The 18,102-nt window shown below is 55.5% G+C and overlaps 2 protein-coding genes across 2 annotated transcripts in view; both read right to left on the bottom strand.

Moving 5' to 3' along the window:
• Nucleotides 1-18,102, bottom strand: part of LOC116831562 (tubulin alpha-1D chain) — a 118,750-nt gene that overhangs the window by 4,697 nt on the left and 95,951 nt on the right. The gene's annotated exons all lie outside the window — the stretch shown is intronic.
• The window catches only part of LOC116831550 (dnaJ homolog subfamily B member 2-like), a 61,284-nt gene that overhangs the window by 6,383 nt on the left and 36,799 nt on the right, over nt 1-18,102 (bottom strand). The window contains exons 5-8 of the mRNA XM_075069839.1: nt 14,376-14,485; nt 11,230-11,283; nt 5,359-5,475; nt 2,735-2,845 (exon numbers count right to left, since the gene is read on the bottom strand). Coding sequence (XP_074925940.1) covers nt 2,735-2,845; nt 5,359-5,475; nt 11,230-11,283; nt 14,376-14,485 — 392 coding nt within the window. The remainder of the gene's footprint in view (nt 1-2,734; nt 2,846-5,358; nt 5,476-11,229; nt 11,284-14,375; nt 14,486-18,102) is intronic.

Genomic DNA, 18,102 nt, shown 5'->3' with positions numbered 1-18,102 from the left:
GCCCGCACGGAGAATCCCACTCATGCTCTCCTGAGAGGGGGCACCGCGCGACCTTGCATGATAAGTGCAGCCGTCACTCACTTCATCGCCCCACTGGCTTGGTTAGTAACTTACTAGCGCAGCTTTCTCTCTCCTCTCTAGGATTTCAGGCTGCGGCTCGCAGTGGGTATATATAAAGTGCGACAACAACATATACTCCAAGGGGCACTGATAGGCTCTCGCCTATGACAGGTAGATGGATAGGCACTCTGATCCTATGGTTACTTCACTGTTATCACCCCCGACTACATCTCATCATCTGTCTCTGGTTAGCAGCTCTGTCTTCGTCGGCTTGGCCTGCGGTACGGATCGGCTGACTTCCTTTAGCTGTCATATTGCCAAGTCCGTGATGGCTCCATTCCCTACTCTTCGTGGTGAATCGCTTTGCACCGCTGACAAAGTGGCTGGAGGTGGAAACCGAGCGGAAGCCGATTCCGAGTCGGTGCCGTGCCTGAATGGACGAGGAGAAGAAATTCTGAAAAACACTTTCTCACTTTGCCGGTGACAATCTACACAGCAGGAGCCACCCAGCCCTCGGCCAGCCCTGGGGAGCCCCAGGGGATCGCAGGGGTCCCTTGGCCAGGCATGAGAGGATGACAGGGCAGTGACAGGGCAGCCAGGGGATTGCACTGCTGGGCGGGTGTGAAACTCAGATAGGAAACGTCTGTCCAGGATTCCAGGCGAGACTGTCGCTGAGTCGCCGGAGCCAAGGGGCGGAGGTTTGGGCCGGAGGGGAGCTGAGCTGAGGGAGGAGGTTGGCCTGGGCCGGAAGCTGAGCTGAGGGAGGAGGTTTGGGCTGGGCTGGGCAGGGAGCTGGAGCCAAGGAGGGAGGTTTGGCTGGGCCGGGCAGGAGCTGGAGCCGAGGAAGGATGTTTGGGTCGGGGCAGGGGAGCCGGAGTTGAGGGGAGGAGGTTTGGCCAGACATGGGAGCTGGAGCTGAGGGGAGTGTTGGTTAGGCCGGTGGGGACCGGAGCTGAGGTGGGGAGGAGACTTGTGGCCAGTGGCAGGGAAGCCAGAACGCGGAGCCTAGGAGGAAGGTTTGGTGTCGGGCCAGACAGGGGAGTCAAACTGAGCCGGAGGGGAGGAGGTTTTGCCGGGGCCGAGCAGGCCAGAGCCGAGCTGAAAGGGAAGAGGTTGGCTGGGCCGGGGAGACTGGCCGAGGGGAGGAGGTTTGGGCCAGGGCCAGCAGGGGAGACGGAGCTGAGTGGGAGGTAGTTTGGGCTGGCCAGGCAGGGGAGAGGCCGAGAAGGAGGGTCTTGGGGCCGTCCGGGCATAGAGGAGATATGGAGCGAGGGGAGAGGAGTTTGGAGCCGGGGCCAGACAAGGGGAGTGGAGCTGAGAGGAAGGAGTTTGGGCTGGGCCGGCAGAGAGATGGAGCCTAGGGAGAGGTTTGGTCCCGGGCCAGGCAGGGGAGATGGAGCCGAGGGGAGGAGGTTGGCTGGGCTCCGGCAGGGGAGATGGAGCCGAGAGGAGGAGGTTTGGGCCGGGCCGGGAGCTGGAGCTGAGGGAAAGGAGGTTTGTGCGGCTCGGGCAGGGGAGATGGAGCTGGAGGAGGAGGTTTGGGCCGGTCCAGGCAGGGGAATGCGAGCGACGGGGAGGAGGTTTTCCGGGCCGAGCAGGGGAGCCAGAGCCGAAGCTGAAGGGAAGAGGTTTGAGCTGGGCGGGGAGACGAGCCTGAGGGCGAGGAGTTTGGGCAGGCCAGGCAGGAGACGGAGCTGATGGAGGAGGTTGGGCTGGCCAGCAGGGAGATGAGCCGAGAGGAGGAGTTGGGCCGGTCCGGGCAGAGGAGATGGAGACGAGGGAGGAGGTTTGGGCCCGCCAGACAGGGGAGATGGAGCTGAGGGAAGAGGTTTGGCTGGCCGGGCAGAGGAGATGGAGCCTAGGGGAGGGGTTTGGTCTGGGCCAGGCAGGGGAGATGGACGAGGGGAGGAGGATTGGGCAGGCGAGGCAGGGGAGATGGAGCCGAGAGGAGGGTTTGGGCCGGGCGGGGAGCTGGAGCTGAGGAAGGAGGTTGGCTGGCCGGGCAGGGGGAATGAGCCAAGACAGGATGTTTGGGCGGGCCGACAGTGGGATGGAGCTGACGGAAGAGGTTTGGGCTGGGCCGGGGGGGGAGTGGAGGCTGAGAAGGAGGTTTGGGTGCGGCGGCAGGGGAGATGGAGCTGAGAGGAGGAGGTTTGGGCTGGGCGGGGAGCTGGGAGCGAGCGGAAGGAGGTTTGGGCTGGCCGGGCAAGGAGATGAGCGAGAGGGGAGAGGTTTGGTCCGGGCCAGGCAGGGAGATGGAGCGACGGGGAGGAGGTTTGGGCTGGGCGGGGAGTGGAGCTGAGAGAGGAGTTTGGTGGGCTGGGCCGGGCAGGGGAGATGGAGCCGAGAGGAGGAGGTTTGGGCTGGGCCGGGGAGCTGGAGCTGAGGGAAGGAGGTTTGGGCTGGGCCGGGCAGAGGAGATGGAGCCGAGGGGAGGAGGTTTGGTCCGGGCCAGGCAGGGGAGATGGAGCCGAGGGGAGGAGGTTTGGGCTGGGCCGGGCAGGGCAATGGTGCTAGATGTGCAGGGCCCAGACAGGGCCAGGACTCAGAGGAAGGACGGGGGGAGAAGCGGGTGCGACTGGGGACAATGGGGCTGGGTACAATTTGGAGCCAGAGGAAGATTCTGTGGTGACGAGGAGCCCAAAGCTGGTCTGCTGGCAGCCCCCCCACTTACCTGACTGCTCTGGGAAGGCGTAGGAGCAGAAGGAGTAGGCAACAGAGGGCCCCCCCAGCCCGTGGCCCCGTGGACCTCCAGCATGCAGATCTGAGATCAGGCCCACGTCATCTGGAAAGCAGGACGTGGGTGGCTAAGTGCAGCCCGGTAGGTAATGGGAAGGGCAGCGAGAGGGATCACCACCACTTGGGGGCTCTCCGGGGGGGCCGTGATGGGAGCAAAGCCTGGAACTCAGCCCCCACCCTGCCAAGGACAGACGCTACAGAGCCACCCAAACCCGCAGCATGGAGCTGCTGGGCCGCCTGCTGCAGGCCACCCGCCAGCCCTGGGGTTCCTGCTCCCCGTCCACGGAGAGCCCAGGCTTTGTGGGGCAGGGGCCTTGCCCCTGCACTCTTGAAGATTTGGGGCACTGTATCAGCTCTAACATCACCCTGCAGCAGGGCATGAGCCAGGCAGGGCTGGGAGGTGGCAGCACTCGCTGCTCCTCCTCCCAGCAATGGAGTGGGCAGAGCAGGCTGGTGCAGGGGGTCATTTCATTCCAGGATTGCAAGGCCAGAAGGGACCGTCGCCCAACCCCCTGCATAGGCCAGAGATGCCTGCGTCCCACCCACCGCTCCTCATGGGTTACAGCGTCTCCTGGATTGAAGACACTGAGCCAGGCCCCTGGGTGAGCTGAGCCCAGGGCTAATTCCCTGCACGGTTTGCACCTTCCTTGCTAGTCTGAATCTGGCTCGCTTCACCCCCAGCCAGGGGATCTCCCTCTGCCTTCGTGGGCAGGACCACAGCGGCCTCTGATAGCCAGGGTGACCAGATGTCCCGATTTTATAGGGACAGTCCCAATATCTGGGGCTTTTCTTTATATAGGCACCTATTACCCCCGTCCTGATTCTTCACACTGCTGTCCGGTCACCCTACGATAGCGCAGCTCTTGGCCCCATGTAGGTGCTTCTCTTCCAGCCACTTGAGGGGCTGTTCAGAGTCACTGATGGCGTGAAAACTAAGGTCCATTCTGGTCTCTAGGACCATCAGACCTTCTGTCTGGTGCTAATTCACAGGGCAGCTGGGCTCTTCTCCCCTGCCCCCCAGAATCCAAGCCAGCTGGGAGCTGGGTCTGTCAGAGTCCTCCCTGTTCAGCTCCAAGCCCCGCTTGTCCTGCAGCTCTCTGGTCTGTACCGTCCAGGGCTGGCTTGCAGCCATGCGATGTGCCAGCGGGGGCCTGCAGCCCAGAGATAGCCCTCAGCAAGAGGGACTGGTAAGGCAGATGGAGACACACCCTGCGCTGTGGGGCCAGGGGCTGATACTGACACTGGCTGAGAGGAGGGTAAAGCAGCCCTGCCAGGCACAGCCCACACGCACAAGGCTGCGAATGGCTCTGACGCTACACAGGGCCCCTGGGTTACGTCCTGGAGCCCTTGGCGAGGTTATTCCATGGGTGTTCTGAGGGCAGGAGCAGGTACAAAGCTGAGCCTGCTCCAGGAGGACTCTGGGCACAAGGCACGGGCTGAGAACTGGATGCCAAAGCCATGTTTGTCTGCGTCTCTCAGACATGGCTGAGGGGCAGGTTCGGGGAGTGCCGAGAGGCGTTACTGCTGGCTTAGGGTGGGGAGAAGATGCCTGCTCCTGAGAAGGGCATGGGGCAGGGGAAGGAAATAGCCATGGATTGATTTAGTTGGGAATTGGTCCTGCTTTGAGCCGGGGGTTGGACTAGATACCTCCTGAGGTCCCTTCCAACCCTGAGATTCTATGATTCTGTGATGGCTCCAGGGTGGGGGGCGGTGTTTAGGAGGGGACAGGATCTGGCTGCCTGAAATCTCTCAGCTCACAATGATTTGCTGGCTAATTTCTTCCCAGCATGGTGGCATTTATCTAGGATGACGTACAGAGCAGCACAGACAGGAACAAAGCAAGGGCCCTGCCCGGAGGCGCTTCTAATGTGATCTGCACAAGGAGGAAAGAGCACCAGCTCGGAGGGGGGACAGGCGGAGGGACCACAATGGGAAGGAGTGAAACCAGGGGAAGTGCTAAACGTTTGTGTGCGGCTGTGGGGGGCGATCAGAGTCTGCAAGCATCCCACTGGGGCTACAGGGAACGTACCAGCCCCAGCCTGAGCAGTGACCGGGGTCAGGGGCTCTGTGGTGGAGCATGAGCCCTGTTTTCTGTCTCTCTGTACCGGAGCCCGATCTCGCCAATGACCGACAGCAATGATCCTGGGGGGCTCTGCCACAGGCCCTCAGCACCGAGGGGAGGGAGAGTTCCTGAACCAGGCCTTTCTGCCTGGTTTGGTGCTGGACCGAAGCCATGAGTCACCGGGAGCCTGGCAGGGTGAAATCTCAGGGTGGGAGGGTGGCACACCCACTTCTGTGGAGAGTCCAGTCACCCCTGGCTCGCCCAAGGGGGCATGACGCTCAGGGCCGGGCCAAGGCGAGATCCCATCGGGGTGAAGGGACAAGCTCCCCTTCTTGCTGCTCCAGCCGTGCTCCCAGACCTGGCTGTACTGCAGCTGACTGGACCTGCACAGGCGGGGCGTCAGGCCCCAGGCTCACTCCGCCAGGGCAGCAGATGGATTATGGGGACGGCTTGTCCCACCTCACCTCAGGAGGATGCCAGACTGGGCTAATGCTCACCAAAGAAGTCAGCAAAAGGATCTCGTCCCCCAAAGAACTCTCTGAAGACCTCGTCTGCGCCGCGGAAGGTGAAGGTGAAACCCGGAGCTCCGGCACCACCCCAGGGATCCCCGGTCCCTGGGGAAAAAGCAGACGCTGGCCACTACAAACCTGCCTTCCCAGGGAAGGAGAACAGGAGGGCATTGGGGACGGGCAAGGCTCGGATCCCCAGAGCTCTGTAGCCAGAAGGTGTAGCTTAAAGGATTAACCTGCCTGCTTGCATATATAGACCCTTTCTTATCGCTTAAGTGTTTGATTTACTGTAATAGGTTTATAGATTTATGCTGAAAATAAGTTTGGCTGTAATGTGAGGGACCTACAGGCCAAACCCTGTATGTTAAGCTAAGGGAAGGTTAGTATATCTATATCTGAGGCCTCTCACCCACAACACAAAGTTGACCTACATATTGAGACCTTTTACCTAAATAGTAAGTCAACCATGCATATGTCTAAGACAGAGGTGGGCAAACTACGGCCCGTGGGCCACATCCGGCCCGCGGGACCATCCTGCCTGGCCCCTGAGCTCACGACTGGCTCCTCCCCTGCTGTCCCCCCTCCCATGCAGCCTCACCTCTCTGCGCTGCCAGCACTCTGGCCCGCCACTCCTGCCGGGCAGCAGCGCAGCTGCGTGGCTGGCTCTGGCATGGTAAGGGGCAGGGAGCAGGGGTCCCGGCGGGGCAGTCAGGGGACAGGACGCGGGGAGGGTGGATAGGCGTAGGAGTCTCAGGGGACCTGTCAGGGGGCAGGGGTGTGGATAGGGGTCGGGGCAGTCAGGGAGCAGGGAGCGTTGGCTAGGAGGTGGGGTCTCCAGAGGGGCCGTTGGCGGGGGGTCCTGGGAGGGGGCAGTCAGGGATGAGGAGCAGGGAAGGTGGCATGGCCGGGGGGTCTGAGGGGGGCAGTCAGGGGCTGGGAGTTGGATAGGGGGAGAGGCCAGACTGTTTGGGGAGGCACAGCCTTCCCTACCAGCCCTCACACAGTTCTGAAACCTGATGTGACCTCAGGCCAAAAAGTTCGCCCACCCCTGGTCTAAGACCTTCTATCTAATGTGACAGACCCAGGCCAGTGTGGTGCAGGAGTGGTAGAGGGCAAATATACTGGTTACTGGGTGAGTAGTTTTCTGTTCCTGAGTGACCAGAGCAGGGCTGTACTAGAGTAATCAGGAACCTGCTAGAACCAATTAAGGCAGACAGCGATTGATCACTGCAGCCAATCAGGGCAGGCTGATCAGGGCACCTGTTTTAAAGGAGCTCACTCCATTCAGGTGGGGAGAGCCAGAGGAGAAGGAGTGTGTGTTGGGCTGGAGCAAGAGGCTGTGCTGCTGAGGACTACGGAGTACAAGCGTTATCAGACACCAGGAGAAGTCCTGTGGTGAGGATAAAGAGGTGTTTGGAGAGGCCTTGGGAAGTAGGCCAGGGAGTTGTAGCTTGTCATGCAGCTGTTACAGGAGGCACATACGACGCTGCGATCACAGGGCACTGGCTGGAACCGGAGTAGAGGGCGGCCCGGTTCCCCCCAAACTGTCCAACTTCTGATCAGACACAGAGAGTGATCCGACTGTGGGAAGATCACTGAGTGAGCAAATTGCCAATAACACAGGACCACAAGGTAGAGGTGTGAATTTGTCACACTAGACAAAAAGACAATGGAAGAAAGGTAGGGTTGAGTTCTTGTTTCATTTTGTACCACAGACTTAACAGGGTGCACCACAAGGAAAGAACTGAAATGACTAAAGAACCAAAATAAACTTGTGTGTGTATGTCCATGTCATCAGTAAGCACAAGCACACTAGCCTAGTGGGTGAGTGTACCCTAACATTTCTGTGGATGAGAAATGAAATTTGGGCAGAGGAGAAGGATTTGGCACTTGTGCCTATAAAAGAGTGACCTGCCTCGCTAGAATCTGTCTATCCCACATCACACCCTCTATCTATCTATCCTCAACGACTACTAACTACAAGAAGGCCGTGTGATGTTATGAGTATAATATAAATATCTCACTGAAGATGACAGGGCAGAAAGAGTTACATTAACTCACCTCACCGACTGACCACCCAGGTGAACCCTTAAAGGACTGGTTAGCAAGATCTGTAAATGAGAGGCTTTGAAATGCAAAGTCTGCATTGTTAGAGGTAGAAGGGGAGGTGTTTGCTCAGATCTTGGGATGTAAGCAAACAGGTAGGTCGTGCTATTGCTAAAGTCTTAATTCAAAGATCAAAACAGGAATATTAGCATTTAAGATGATACTGAGTGAAATGGTATTATTCTCTGTGTCTCTTTGAAGGTTGTGGTAACCTGTATCTGAACCGTTTAATGGATAAATTATCTCTGTGCAGTTGCCAGGATGTTGGAGAAGGAGTAAGCCTATTGTTTCTCGGCGAAAGGCTGCTGGAATGTATAGAGAAGCCCTGGGACATGATCCTTCTTCATCTCAGATCTGCTTTGGGTTTCAAGAGGGGGAAACCTTAAGCCACAAGGATTGAGATCCCCAGTCATTCACTGGAGCCACCCTGAATATGGACATTGGACTATAACCTATGGACTATTTCTAAAAGGACTTTTGGCTACTACAAGCTCACCTCTACTATGAATCTGAACCTTAAGAATTGAACTCAAGTCTGTCTGTATATTGATCTTTTAACCAACACACTCTCTCTTTTCTTTTCTAATAAATTTTAGCTTAGTTAATAAGAATTGGCGATAGCATGTATTTTGGTTAAGATCTAAGTTATAATTGAACCTGGGTATGTGGCTGATCCTTTGGGACTGGAAGAACCTTTTCTTTTATGTGATGAGATAAGATTTTCAGAAATCATCATCAGATGTTTGACAGGTGTGTCTGGATGGAGGCCTGAGGCTGGGCACTTTAAGGAAACTGCCTGGTTTAAACTTCTAAGTAACCAGTGAGGTACTATAGAAGCTGTTTTGTGCTGGTTGGTAAATCTAAGTACTGGAATAACCACCAGCATTTGGGATTTGTCTGCCCAGTTTTGTTTGCAGTTCACCCTGATTGAGTGACCTCAGCTGGCTCCCACGGGCAGCACCGTCACAGGCCGTACTTATTTTCTTTTCAGACTTTAAGTTCCAAGGGGACTATGCTAAGCTTGGTTTCTCTAAACTTTCGTTCTTAGTTTTGTGTATTAAGTTTTAAGTTTAAATTAGTTAAGTAAACTGTAAGTTTGCTCCGATAGCTCTTAGCTCCAGCTTCTTCTAAGCTCTGCACCCCTCACTCAAGAATTGAGAAACCTGAGCCGCCAGAGGCGAGGTCCTGTGTCTTTCTCCACCAGGTTATCAAGAAAGGGCGTGAGTATATTAACCAGAGCTTTGTAGCTCACAATACTGTATTACCATATGTATCTTTTGAATAGCAGTAATGCAATTGTAACTTTAACTCTTGATTATTTTACCATTTAATTACTATTTCATTGATTTTAATAAAAAGTCTCTACGGCTCTATCTGTCTCAGTGTGAACTTCCTGTCACACCCCCGAGGGTCTTTTGTAAATTCTGTGGATCCTGATTCGGGACAAGAACTTTTATCTTCTGATCAAACAAATTGGCGAGCCTAGAACCCACACTATCCAAATTAATATTATTAACACCCTAAATCAGGCAACAAAGGAAAGACCTTCACCCAGTACTGTGGCCTCTGGGCACTATGGATCTCAGGATGCAATGCATGGGATCCTTCGGTGAGGCGGTTCCCATGGGGATCTCTGGTTGAGAGAGCTTCCCTGACCATAGTTAGGGTCAGCCCAGCCCTTAACGCCCGTGGGGAGAATCCCCCAGGGAGTCTGGAGTCATCCGCCCCCACGCTCCTCTGTCTTAGCACCAGTGTCTCTGAGGAGGCTGGTGGGGCTGGGCCCAGCTCCAGGAGGAATTAGGTGACTCCTCTAAAGTCGCACCAGGTAAGGGAGAGCTCAGAGTTTTTTGGTGTGCCCCACTAAAATGGTCATAGGACCATGCTGTACCTTGGGAGACCTTTTCGGTGGAATGGCTGGGGTAGGGTGTGATGTTACTGACATAACCTGTGACCGCATAGATCATTGTTGCAACCACTGTTATATATTTGCAGCAAATATTGTACAAAGGTTGTCAAGTGAGGTGTCCGTGGAAAGGTTATGATCTGCTGATCATGATTATGCTTTCTGTATGTGTGTATCATTTTGTAGCTGAAGTTATGAATATTGGCTATCTACTTGTAGCTTAATACACCTCTACCCTGATATAACGCAACCCGATATAACACAGAATCGGATATAACGCGGTAAAGCAGTGCTCGGGGGATGGGGGGCTGCGCGCTTCGACAAATCAAAGCAAGTTCGATATAACGTGGTTTCACCTATAATATGGTAAGATTTTTTGGCTCCCAAGAACAGCCTTATATTGGGATAAAGGTGTATGTTTTGATTCTAAGTAGCCTCAGCAAAGCATTTGGTCAGCTTCTTGAGACAGGACTATTCTCAGTAAATGCCCAATCAGGAAACACTTAACGGACTATAAACTTTGGGAGACGCCAGTCCACATCTGAGCTTTCCTGGGAACATTCAAACTAAAATGAAACAATGGTGATGGCCTGTACAGAACTGAGTCATGCAGGGACACGCGACTTGCCCATGTGACTCCAAACTTCATGTTGTTGCTGTGATTTTCCACAGTAAGAACAAAGAGGTGTCCTAGCACCTGGAAGAGACTATAAAAGGAAGCTGCCTCATCTCCATCTGGACTTCAGTCCTGCTTCTTACCTCTGGAGGGACTTTGCTACAAACTGAAGCTCTGAACAAAGGACTAAATGACCCATCCCAGTGGGGCATGTTCCAGAGACTTGATTTGAACCTGCAGTTTATTCTATCACTGCTACAAGCCTGAACCAAGAACTTTGCCATTACTGTATTGTGAAAGCTGGCTAACCCCCCCTTAATAGATTACAAGCGGCCAGTGTGTGTGGTGGGGGGGCGGGGGGGCAGGTGAGTACTGCTCATGGACATAGTAGCCTGAATTTTTGCACTATCTCTTTTCCTCTGCCTCAAAGCAGGAAGATCCTGCTCCAAACCAGTCAGTACTACCCAGATAATGGGAACATGAGATTTTACACTTACCAATCAAGTATTAACACGCAAGGGTCTTTGTCTGAATGTGTATAAAAGGTTTGTGAAATTTGTGTAAGACAGAGTCTTTGTACCAAGGTACAGGCTCTCCTTTTTCTGCAGAATAAAGCATTTTCCCTTATCCCTGTCAGGCTGTTAATTGGCTCTCAGCTAGGCAGACCCAACATTTCGGTAACAGTATGGAATTGATTCCATTTAACCAATTTCAGCTCTCATCTCTAGCTTTTTCCTTTTATGAATAAACCTTTAGATTCTAAAGGATTGGCAACAGTGTGATTTGTGGGTAAGATCCGATATGTATATTGACCTGGGTCTGGGGCTTGGTCCTTTGGGATCGAGAGAAGCTTTTTCTTTTACTGGGGTGTTGGTTTTCATAACCATTCGTCCCTATAACGAGTGGCACTGGTGGGGATATTGGGAGACTGGAGTGTCTAAGGGAATTGCTTGTATGATTTATGGTTAGCCAGTGGGGTAAAACCGAAGACCTCTCTGTTTGGCTGGTTTGGTTTGCCTCAGTAGTGAAGGACCCCCAGCCCTGGGCTGTAACTGCCCTGCCCTAAGCAATTTGTCCTGAATTGGTACTCTCAGTTGGGTCCCACCAAAGCCAGCATTATTACACAGGGCACCAAGGGTGCTTCATGCCCAGTTGGGAAGGAGGTCCCCTGGGCCAGGGTGTGCATCCAGACCAGTCCTTGGGAAAGGCCACTTCCCCCGGGTGGGTCACTCACCTGCCCCCGTGAGCCCATCCTTGCCATAGCGGTCGTAGAGGTCACGCTTGCTCTCTGGAAGGGAGAAGGAGCAAGAGGTCACCCAGCCCATCTTCAGCTGAGCCCAGGTCTGGTTGCAGACACAGCTGCCCTTTCACCAGGCTGACCCCCACCCCAGTACTGAGCCAGAGGGAGCCTGCCTGCAAATGGGGAAGCAGCCGGAGGAACAGACATGGGACTGCCACAGGCTGGCCTATGACAGGGTCCCTGGCCATCTAATAAGGGAGAGCAGGTTTCTAGAGGATCCCCAGGGGGCTGCAGAAGCAGTGATCAGTTCTCGACTTCACCCGGGGCGGGCCTGCTCCTCTGACCTGTGTGACCCCGGAGTCTGCGGCTTGGGGGAGCGAGGGAGCCTTGGTGTCAACAGAGACATGCAGGCCTGTGAGCCGGCGAGCGCCCCGGGCAGCACCCAGGGCGGCAGCGGAGGAAGCCGGCGAGCGCGCCGGGCAGCTCTCAGAGCAGCGGCGGAGGGAGCCGGCGAGCACTCCAGGCAGCACTCAGAGCGGCAGCAGAGGGAGCTGACAGGTTGTTCGGCGAGCAAAAGGCTGGAGAGTTTGGGACAAGGCTGGGCTGTGGAGCAGAGAGGCTGGTGATGCTGAGGGAAGATGGCAGCACACACAAGTCTGACCGACGCAGGGCAGAACACCCACAGGTACACGCTGCCGCACCGCAGGACTGGAGGAGAATGAGACCAGCGTCCTGGTCCCAGTGCTCGGTGCATGCAAGCAATTAAATCTCTGCCGGGGAATGAAATCGCCAAACAGCCAAATGATGCCAGTGTTCCTGTGCTTTGGAGACCACCTCCTGCCCGGAACATGGCGACTGCCGCCTGGGCTGCTTTGGCGAGATCCAGGACAATCCCGAGGGGTCTCGGAGTTGTGCGATAGGAACCATTCAGGGACTGGGCTCTGTCTGCACTTAAACTGCTCCAGCGGCACATCTGCCCCACGTCAGCGCAGACACGGGGTGTGAGGGGGTCTTCCATTGCTGTCGCTAACCCATAGCCCTGGGGGCAGCAGCAAGAACTTCCTTCGGCCTAGTGCTGGCTACCCGGGGGATGAGCTCGGCAGTGACGTCTCTCTGGGGGGTGGATTTTTCACAGGCCGACCTCGGTTTTCAACGGAGACGAGCCCAGGCCTTCTGAAGAAGGGTTAACTGGGCTTCATCCTAGCACAGCGCAAAGACAACTAACCAGGGACTTGCCCAAAGCTGGCAGCTCTGGAGAGGGTGCGGCTGCTGGGAAGGGACAGGGATCCAGGGTGTGCCAGGGCTGTGACGAGGAGGCACAAGGGGAGAAGATGGAGGCTGACTATCCATCCAGAAGGAGCTCCTGTCTGAGGGAGGGGCTGGGCTATGGGACTGTCCCCAGGGTGAGGGCTGGGAGCCCCCACCTTTGGAGAATTACACTTGGGTATGTTCCGAGGGGAGCAGTCCTGCACCTCATGGGTCGTCACAGGGCTCCAGGCTCCGCATGGGATCGGGGCACCGCAGTAGCCAGACAGGGGTGCTGACGCACTGAAGGATTCCTGCATGGGACCCTTGTGCCAGGAGCAGAGAGGAGGCAGGAGGCATTGCTCCAGCAGGCTTCGCTTCCACCATCCCAGCCTGGCAAACGGCACCTTGCCACTACGTCCTAGAGGCAGCAGCTACACAGGAGAGGCGATGGCAGAGGGAGAGCCTCGAACGGGCTGACGAGACGCCCTAGAGCCCAGGGTAGATTATGGAGTCTCTGTTTAGTGACTGTGTTGAAACATGGGCAGCGTGGCCACAGGAGCTTGGCCGGCCCAGGGCAGCCCTTTGTGCTTCATTCCAGGCAGCTGTCCCACCGGGGCCAGGCAGCGGACACCTTGGTGAAGGACCATCTCAGACAGACATCAAGCTGCCATCGACTCACTGACTGATCCACACCCACAGCCTGGGTCAGCCCAGGAAGTCTCAGCCCCAGCATAGACACTGCTAGGTCAACAGCAGAATGATTCCATTGAGCCAGCTCCCGCCTCTCGGCAGATGGGGGTGGATTTAGACAGCAATGAGAAACCCCCTTCTGTGATGGTAGCAAGTGTCCACACTACAGCCACGTTGTGCAGCATTTATAGGGGGACCTGGCTGAACCCCCCAGGACAATGGCCTTTTGATGCAGGGGCCTGGTGGAGCTGGAACTTCCCAGCCTGAGCACATGGTGCAGAGCCCCGGGCCCGTTGTGGGTGCAGGGTCCGGCTCCGGGCAGGGGGTTCACACCAGCAGCAAAGGGCTTGGGGAGAGGGGGGACACTGTCCAGCCGGAAACGCTGATACACCTCGTATTAGCTCAGCCCAGGGCAGCGGGTGTCTCGCAGCTTTGGTAGTTTTCAGGGATCTGTGACTCTCGAAGGCTTTAAGGCTGAGGTCACTGGGGTTAGGAAAGTCACCTGTGCCACCTGGGTTCTTTGCTTTCCTGCCACGTTGTCCCCAAAGAGGCCGAATGGGACGGCCCAAGTGCCCGCAGCCCGAGGAGCTCAGCGGCAGGGCGGGTGAGCACTGGGGGGCCCAGACACGGGTTCTGAAGTCTAGGACGGCTGGACAGTGGTGGGAAGAAGCCAGGTGAGGGGTCTGGGCCCTGAAGTGTGCCTCATTGACCCACAGTTAGAACTGGTGACTAGACTCTCCCGGCCCTGCAGGCTAGGAAGTGCCTGGCAGCCAGCGACTGGGGTGGCTGGTGAGCGGACAGCGGCATACTGGACCAGTGGGTGTAACACTCGTCCCGCTGGGAGCAACCCAGCAGGCAACCGAGAGAGCAAACCCCTCTTCCAAGTGCAGCAAGAGGACCTGAGAGCCTGCTCTGACCCATGGCCACCCCACCCTGTGCAGGGAGTGTGCCCCCACTGCTGGGACCCACACCGAGCCCGGAGGGATGGGAGACGCTGGCCCCCACTGCTGGGACCCACCCTGAGCCCAGAGGGAGGGGAGACACCGGCCCCCACTGCTGGGATCCACCCTGAGCCTGGAGGGACAGGAGACGCCAGCCCCCACTGCCAGAACCCAGACTGAGCCCAGAGGGAGGGGAGATGCCAGCCCCCACTGCCGGGACCCACACCAAGCCCAGAGGGACCGGAGATGCCAGCCCCTTACTGTCCGACAGCACTTCGTAGGCCTCTGCGATCTCTTTAAACTTCCGCTCGGCGTGTTCCTTGTTCTCCTGGTTCTTATCCGGGTGCCATTTCAGCGCCGCCCTCCTGTACCTGGACAGCGTCAAGAGAGACAGCAGTAAGCAGCGATCCCTGAGTGTGCCTGTCACCAGGGACTGCGCCCAGTCAAATCATCCCCTTGTCCCCTCATTTCCTAAAGCTCTGCTTCACCCAGAAGCAGGGCTGGATCTTCCTAGAGAGCCAGGTTGGGCTTTGGAGATGCCCCGGCAACCCCAGCAGTGCCCCAGTCCCTTAGGCTGTCCCACGTCTCCGGTCAGGGCTTGACCAGTCTGATTCATGCTTCTGGATCAACCCCATGGACGTCACCTCTGCTACATTGGACACGGGAGCCTGTCTTCCGGCTCTGACTCCTCACGGGATCCAGAGTAGCTCCCCCTTCCCTGCTCAGTGATTATTGCTAGGGTTGCCAATTTTGTAATCGCACAAAACCGAACACACTTGCCCCACCCCTGCCCCGAGGCCCCGCCTCTGCCCTGCCTCTTCCCTGAGGCCCCGCCTCCTGTCACACCATCCTCCTCCCTCGGTCACTCACTCTCCCCCCCCCCAACCACTTTCACTGGGGTGGGGCAGGGCTGGGATGTGGGAGGAGGTGAGGACTCTGCCTGGGGGTGCAGGCTCCAGGGTGGGGCCAGAGATGAGGGGTTCAGGCTGTGGGAGGGGACTCCAGACTGGGGCACGGGGTTGGGGTGCGAGCTCTGGGAGGAAGTTTGTGTGTGGGATGGGGCTCAGGGCTGGGGTAGGGGGTTCGGAGTGCAGGCTCTGGTTGGGCACCACTTACTTCCGGCGGCTCCCAGAAGCAGCTGACATATCCAGTTCCTAGGTGTAGGGGCGGCCAGGGGGCTCCATGTACTTCCCGCACCCGTGGGCATTGCCCCCGCAGCTTCCATTGGCCACTGTTCCCAGCCAATAGGAGCTGCAGAGCTGGCACTCAGGGCTGGGGCAGCACACGAAGCCTCCCTGGCCACCCCTGCACCTAGGGGCCACAGGGACATGCCACTGCTTCCAGGAGCTGCATGGAGCCAAGGCAGGCAGGGAGCTGCACCACTGACCGGACTTTTAGCAGCCCAGTCAGCAGTGCTGATCGGAGATGCCAGGATCCCTTTTCAACTGGGCATTTCAGTCAAAAACTGGACACCTGGCAAACTTAGTTATTGCCATGGACGAATGCAATTCCATCCCCAGGCAATGACAGACTCTGGGCCCAGGCTGCAGCCTGCATGGGGCACTTCCTCGCTCAGGAGCAGCAGCATCTCCTGGCTATAACTCCCTGCTCTGGGCATGTTTCCTGGGGTTTATTGGACAAGTTGCCCTTCGATGGTGGTCGTGGGGTTTTCCCCGAAGTGCCAAGAGGGGCACAAGCACCCTTTACGGCAGCGGTTCTGAAACTTCTTTGATTGCATCCCCCTTAGAATCATAGAATATCAGGATTGGAAGGGACCTCAGGAGGGATCTAGTCCCACCCCCTGCTCAAAGCAGGACCAACCCCAACTAAATCATCCCAGCCAGGGCTTTGTCCAGCCTGACCTTAAACACCTCTAAGGAAGGAGATTCCACCACCTCCCTAGGTAACCCATTCCAGTGCTTCACCACCTTCCTAGTGAAATAGTGTTTCCTAATATCCAACCTAGACCTCCCCCACTGCAACTTGAGACCATTAGTCCTTGTTCTGTCATCAGGTATCACTGAGAACAGTCTAGATCCATCCTCTTTGGAACCCCCTTCACGTAGTTGAAAGCAGCTATCAAATCCCCCCTCATCTTCTCTTCTGCAGACTAAACAATCCCAGTTCCCTCAGCCTCTCCTTGAAAGTCATGTGCTGCAACCCCCTAATCATTCTTGTTGCCCTCCGCTGGACTTTCTCCAATTTTTCCACATCTTCCTTGTAGTGTGGGGCCCAAAACTGGACACAGTATCCAGATGGGTACTTTGTGTCTGTAGGAGTTTGCATCTCCCATCCCACCACATAAGTACAAATACCAATAAAACAATCAATATGCAACTCTCACCAACTATTAAAACCTGTAAGGCAGTGGCTCAAACAGAGCTACCGAAATATAGAGTAATATAAATTTTAAGTGAGCTTCTGCTTAGTGGCATCACTGTTGTTACTAGTGTGCTGGGTGCGCCTGTTTTTTAGAGCAGAGCAATTCCATTCTGGGCTGAGTGACTGAGACAGCTATCCGGAGGATTCCCTTCTACCTGGAGTATGTTTCTTCAGGAGCCATCAACTTTATCATTTAATAGCAGAAGGTTCAAACTGGCACTTGAAGTGAAACATTCAGCTCCTCAGAAATGTCTGCCTAATATGCTAGGTTTGAAAGCCATTTGGAATCAGACAGAAGTTCTGCATAAGGTGAGCCGGCGTCAAGAAGGAACAAGCGGAGTTCATCTTTCAGCTCAAATATATGCATCAGGATTTTTTCTCAAGATAGCCCCTGGATTTCTCCTGTTCTGATCCCATTTCTACATAACCTTGAGAACAATCTTGAGTTCAGGGGACAAGACTTAACAAAGTTCACTATTTTTATTGCAGTTAGCAGGACACAATCAAGTTCTGGTCTGAGTGTCTTGAAAGCCAGAGCTTCCCTGTGTATACACAATGTGTGAAAACAACATACGGCACCACTCCCAGAACTTTTGCTTTCACTCCAGCTTTTCCGTCCACAGCACTGGCCCCATCTGTACATACACCAACTCAGCATAACCATTCCAGTCTTTTTTCATGGATAAAGTTGTCAAAATTGCAAAATATTTCTTGTCCCATTGTCTTTCCATGAAGAGAATTGCAAAATAAATCTTCTTGCAACTGACATACACAAGCAGCTGAGCTGGATTAGCGATGTCTGGAGAATCATCTAGTTGTAAGGCGTCTTTGGGGCTATGTTTAAACCATTCAATCAGCTGAACCTTTATGTCATTGGCAATATCATCAGTGCGACGTGCAACTGTATCATTGGACAACTGAATGGCTTGAAGTGGGGTTGCAGATTTGTCACCGTGCACAATGCAACGCATTGCTACTGCAGCTGGAGGATGGTGTTTCACCCACTGGGGAGAAGGGGGTTGTTACATTTAGCAGTTACGTAGGAAACTGTAGGAAGCTGTTAGTACTTTTGCTGTGGTGTTGTTTGTTCATAACATCCCATTGACCTTCAAGGTCTCATTCTTTCTGCGGGAAATACGCAGCTGGCTTATTGGCGTGCGTGGCGTGTTTGGGCTGCAGATGCTTCTCCAGCTTTATGGGTTTTAAGCTCTCTTGTGCAAACCCTTCTGAGCATAGGACACACTGTGGGTGCGCCACTTTTCCAATCAGCAAGTAGGTGAATCCGTATTGAGTGTACTCCTCTTGGTATTTCCTCCGCCTGACTTTATGCCATGGGTAGTGGGGCGAATTGCCCACTCACAGACCCGGAGGGGCAGGGGCCCCTCACCGAGCCCTGGTGGGCGGAGCCACGTGTTGCTTACCCCACCCGCCAGAAGTCAGTGGGCGGGGCAGGAAGTATAAAAGCTGGGCTGGAGAACTCAGTTGGGAGGCAGCCTCCAGAGGAGTGAGAAGCCTCTGTTAGAATGGGTTCCTGTCTGCATCCTGTATCACTTGCCAGACCGGTATTGCCCTGGCCTCTTCTTTTGTCATTCAGTGTTGGACCCAT

The sequence above is a fragment of the Chelonoidis abingdonii genome, chromosome 10 (assembly GCF_003597395.2).
Source record: "Chelonoidis abingdonii isolate Lonesome George chromosome 10, CheloAbing_2.0, whole genome shotgun sequence".
In the NCBI taxonomy this organism is placed as follows: domain Eukaryota; kingdom Metazoa; phylum Chordata; order Testudines; family Testudinidae; genus Chelonoidis; species Chelonoidis abingdonii.
The sequence above is the reverse complement of the archived record's forward strand: the minus strand, read 5'-3'. Positions and strand labels throughout refer to the sequence as shown.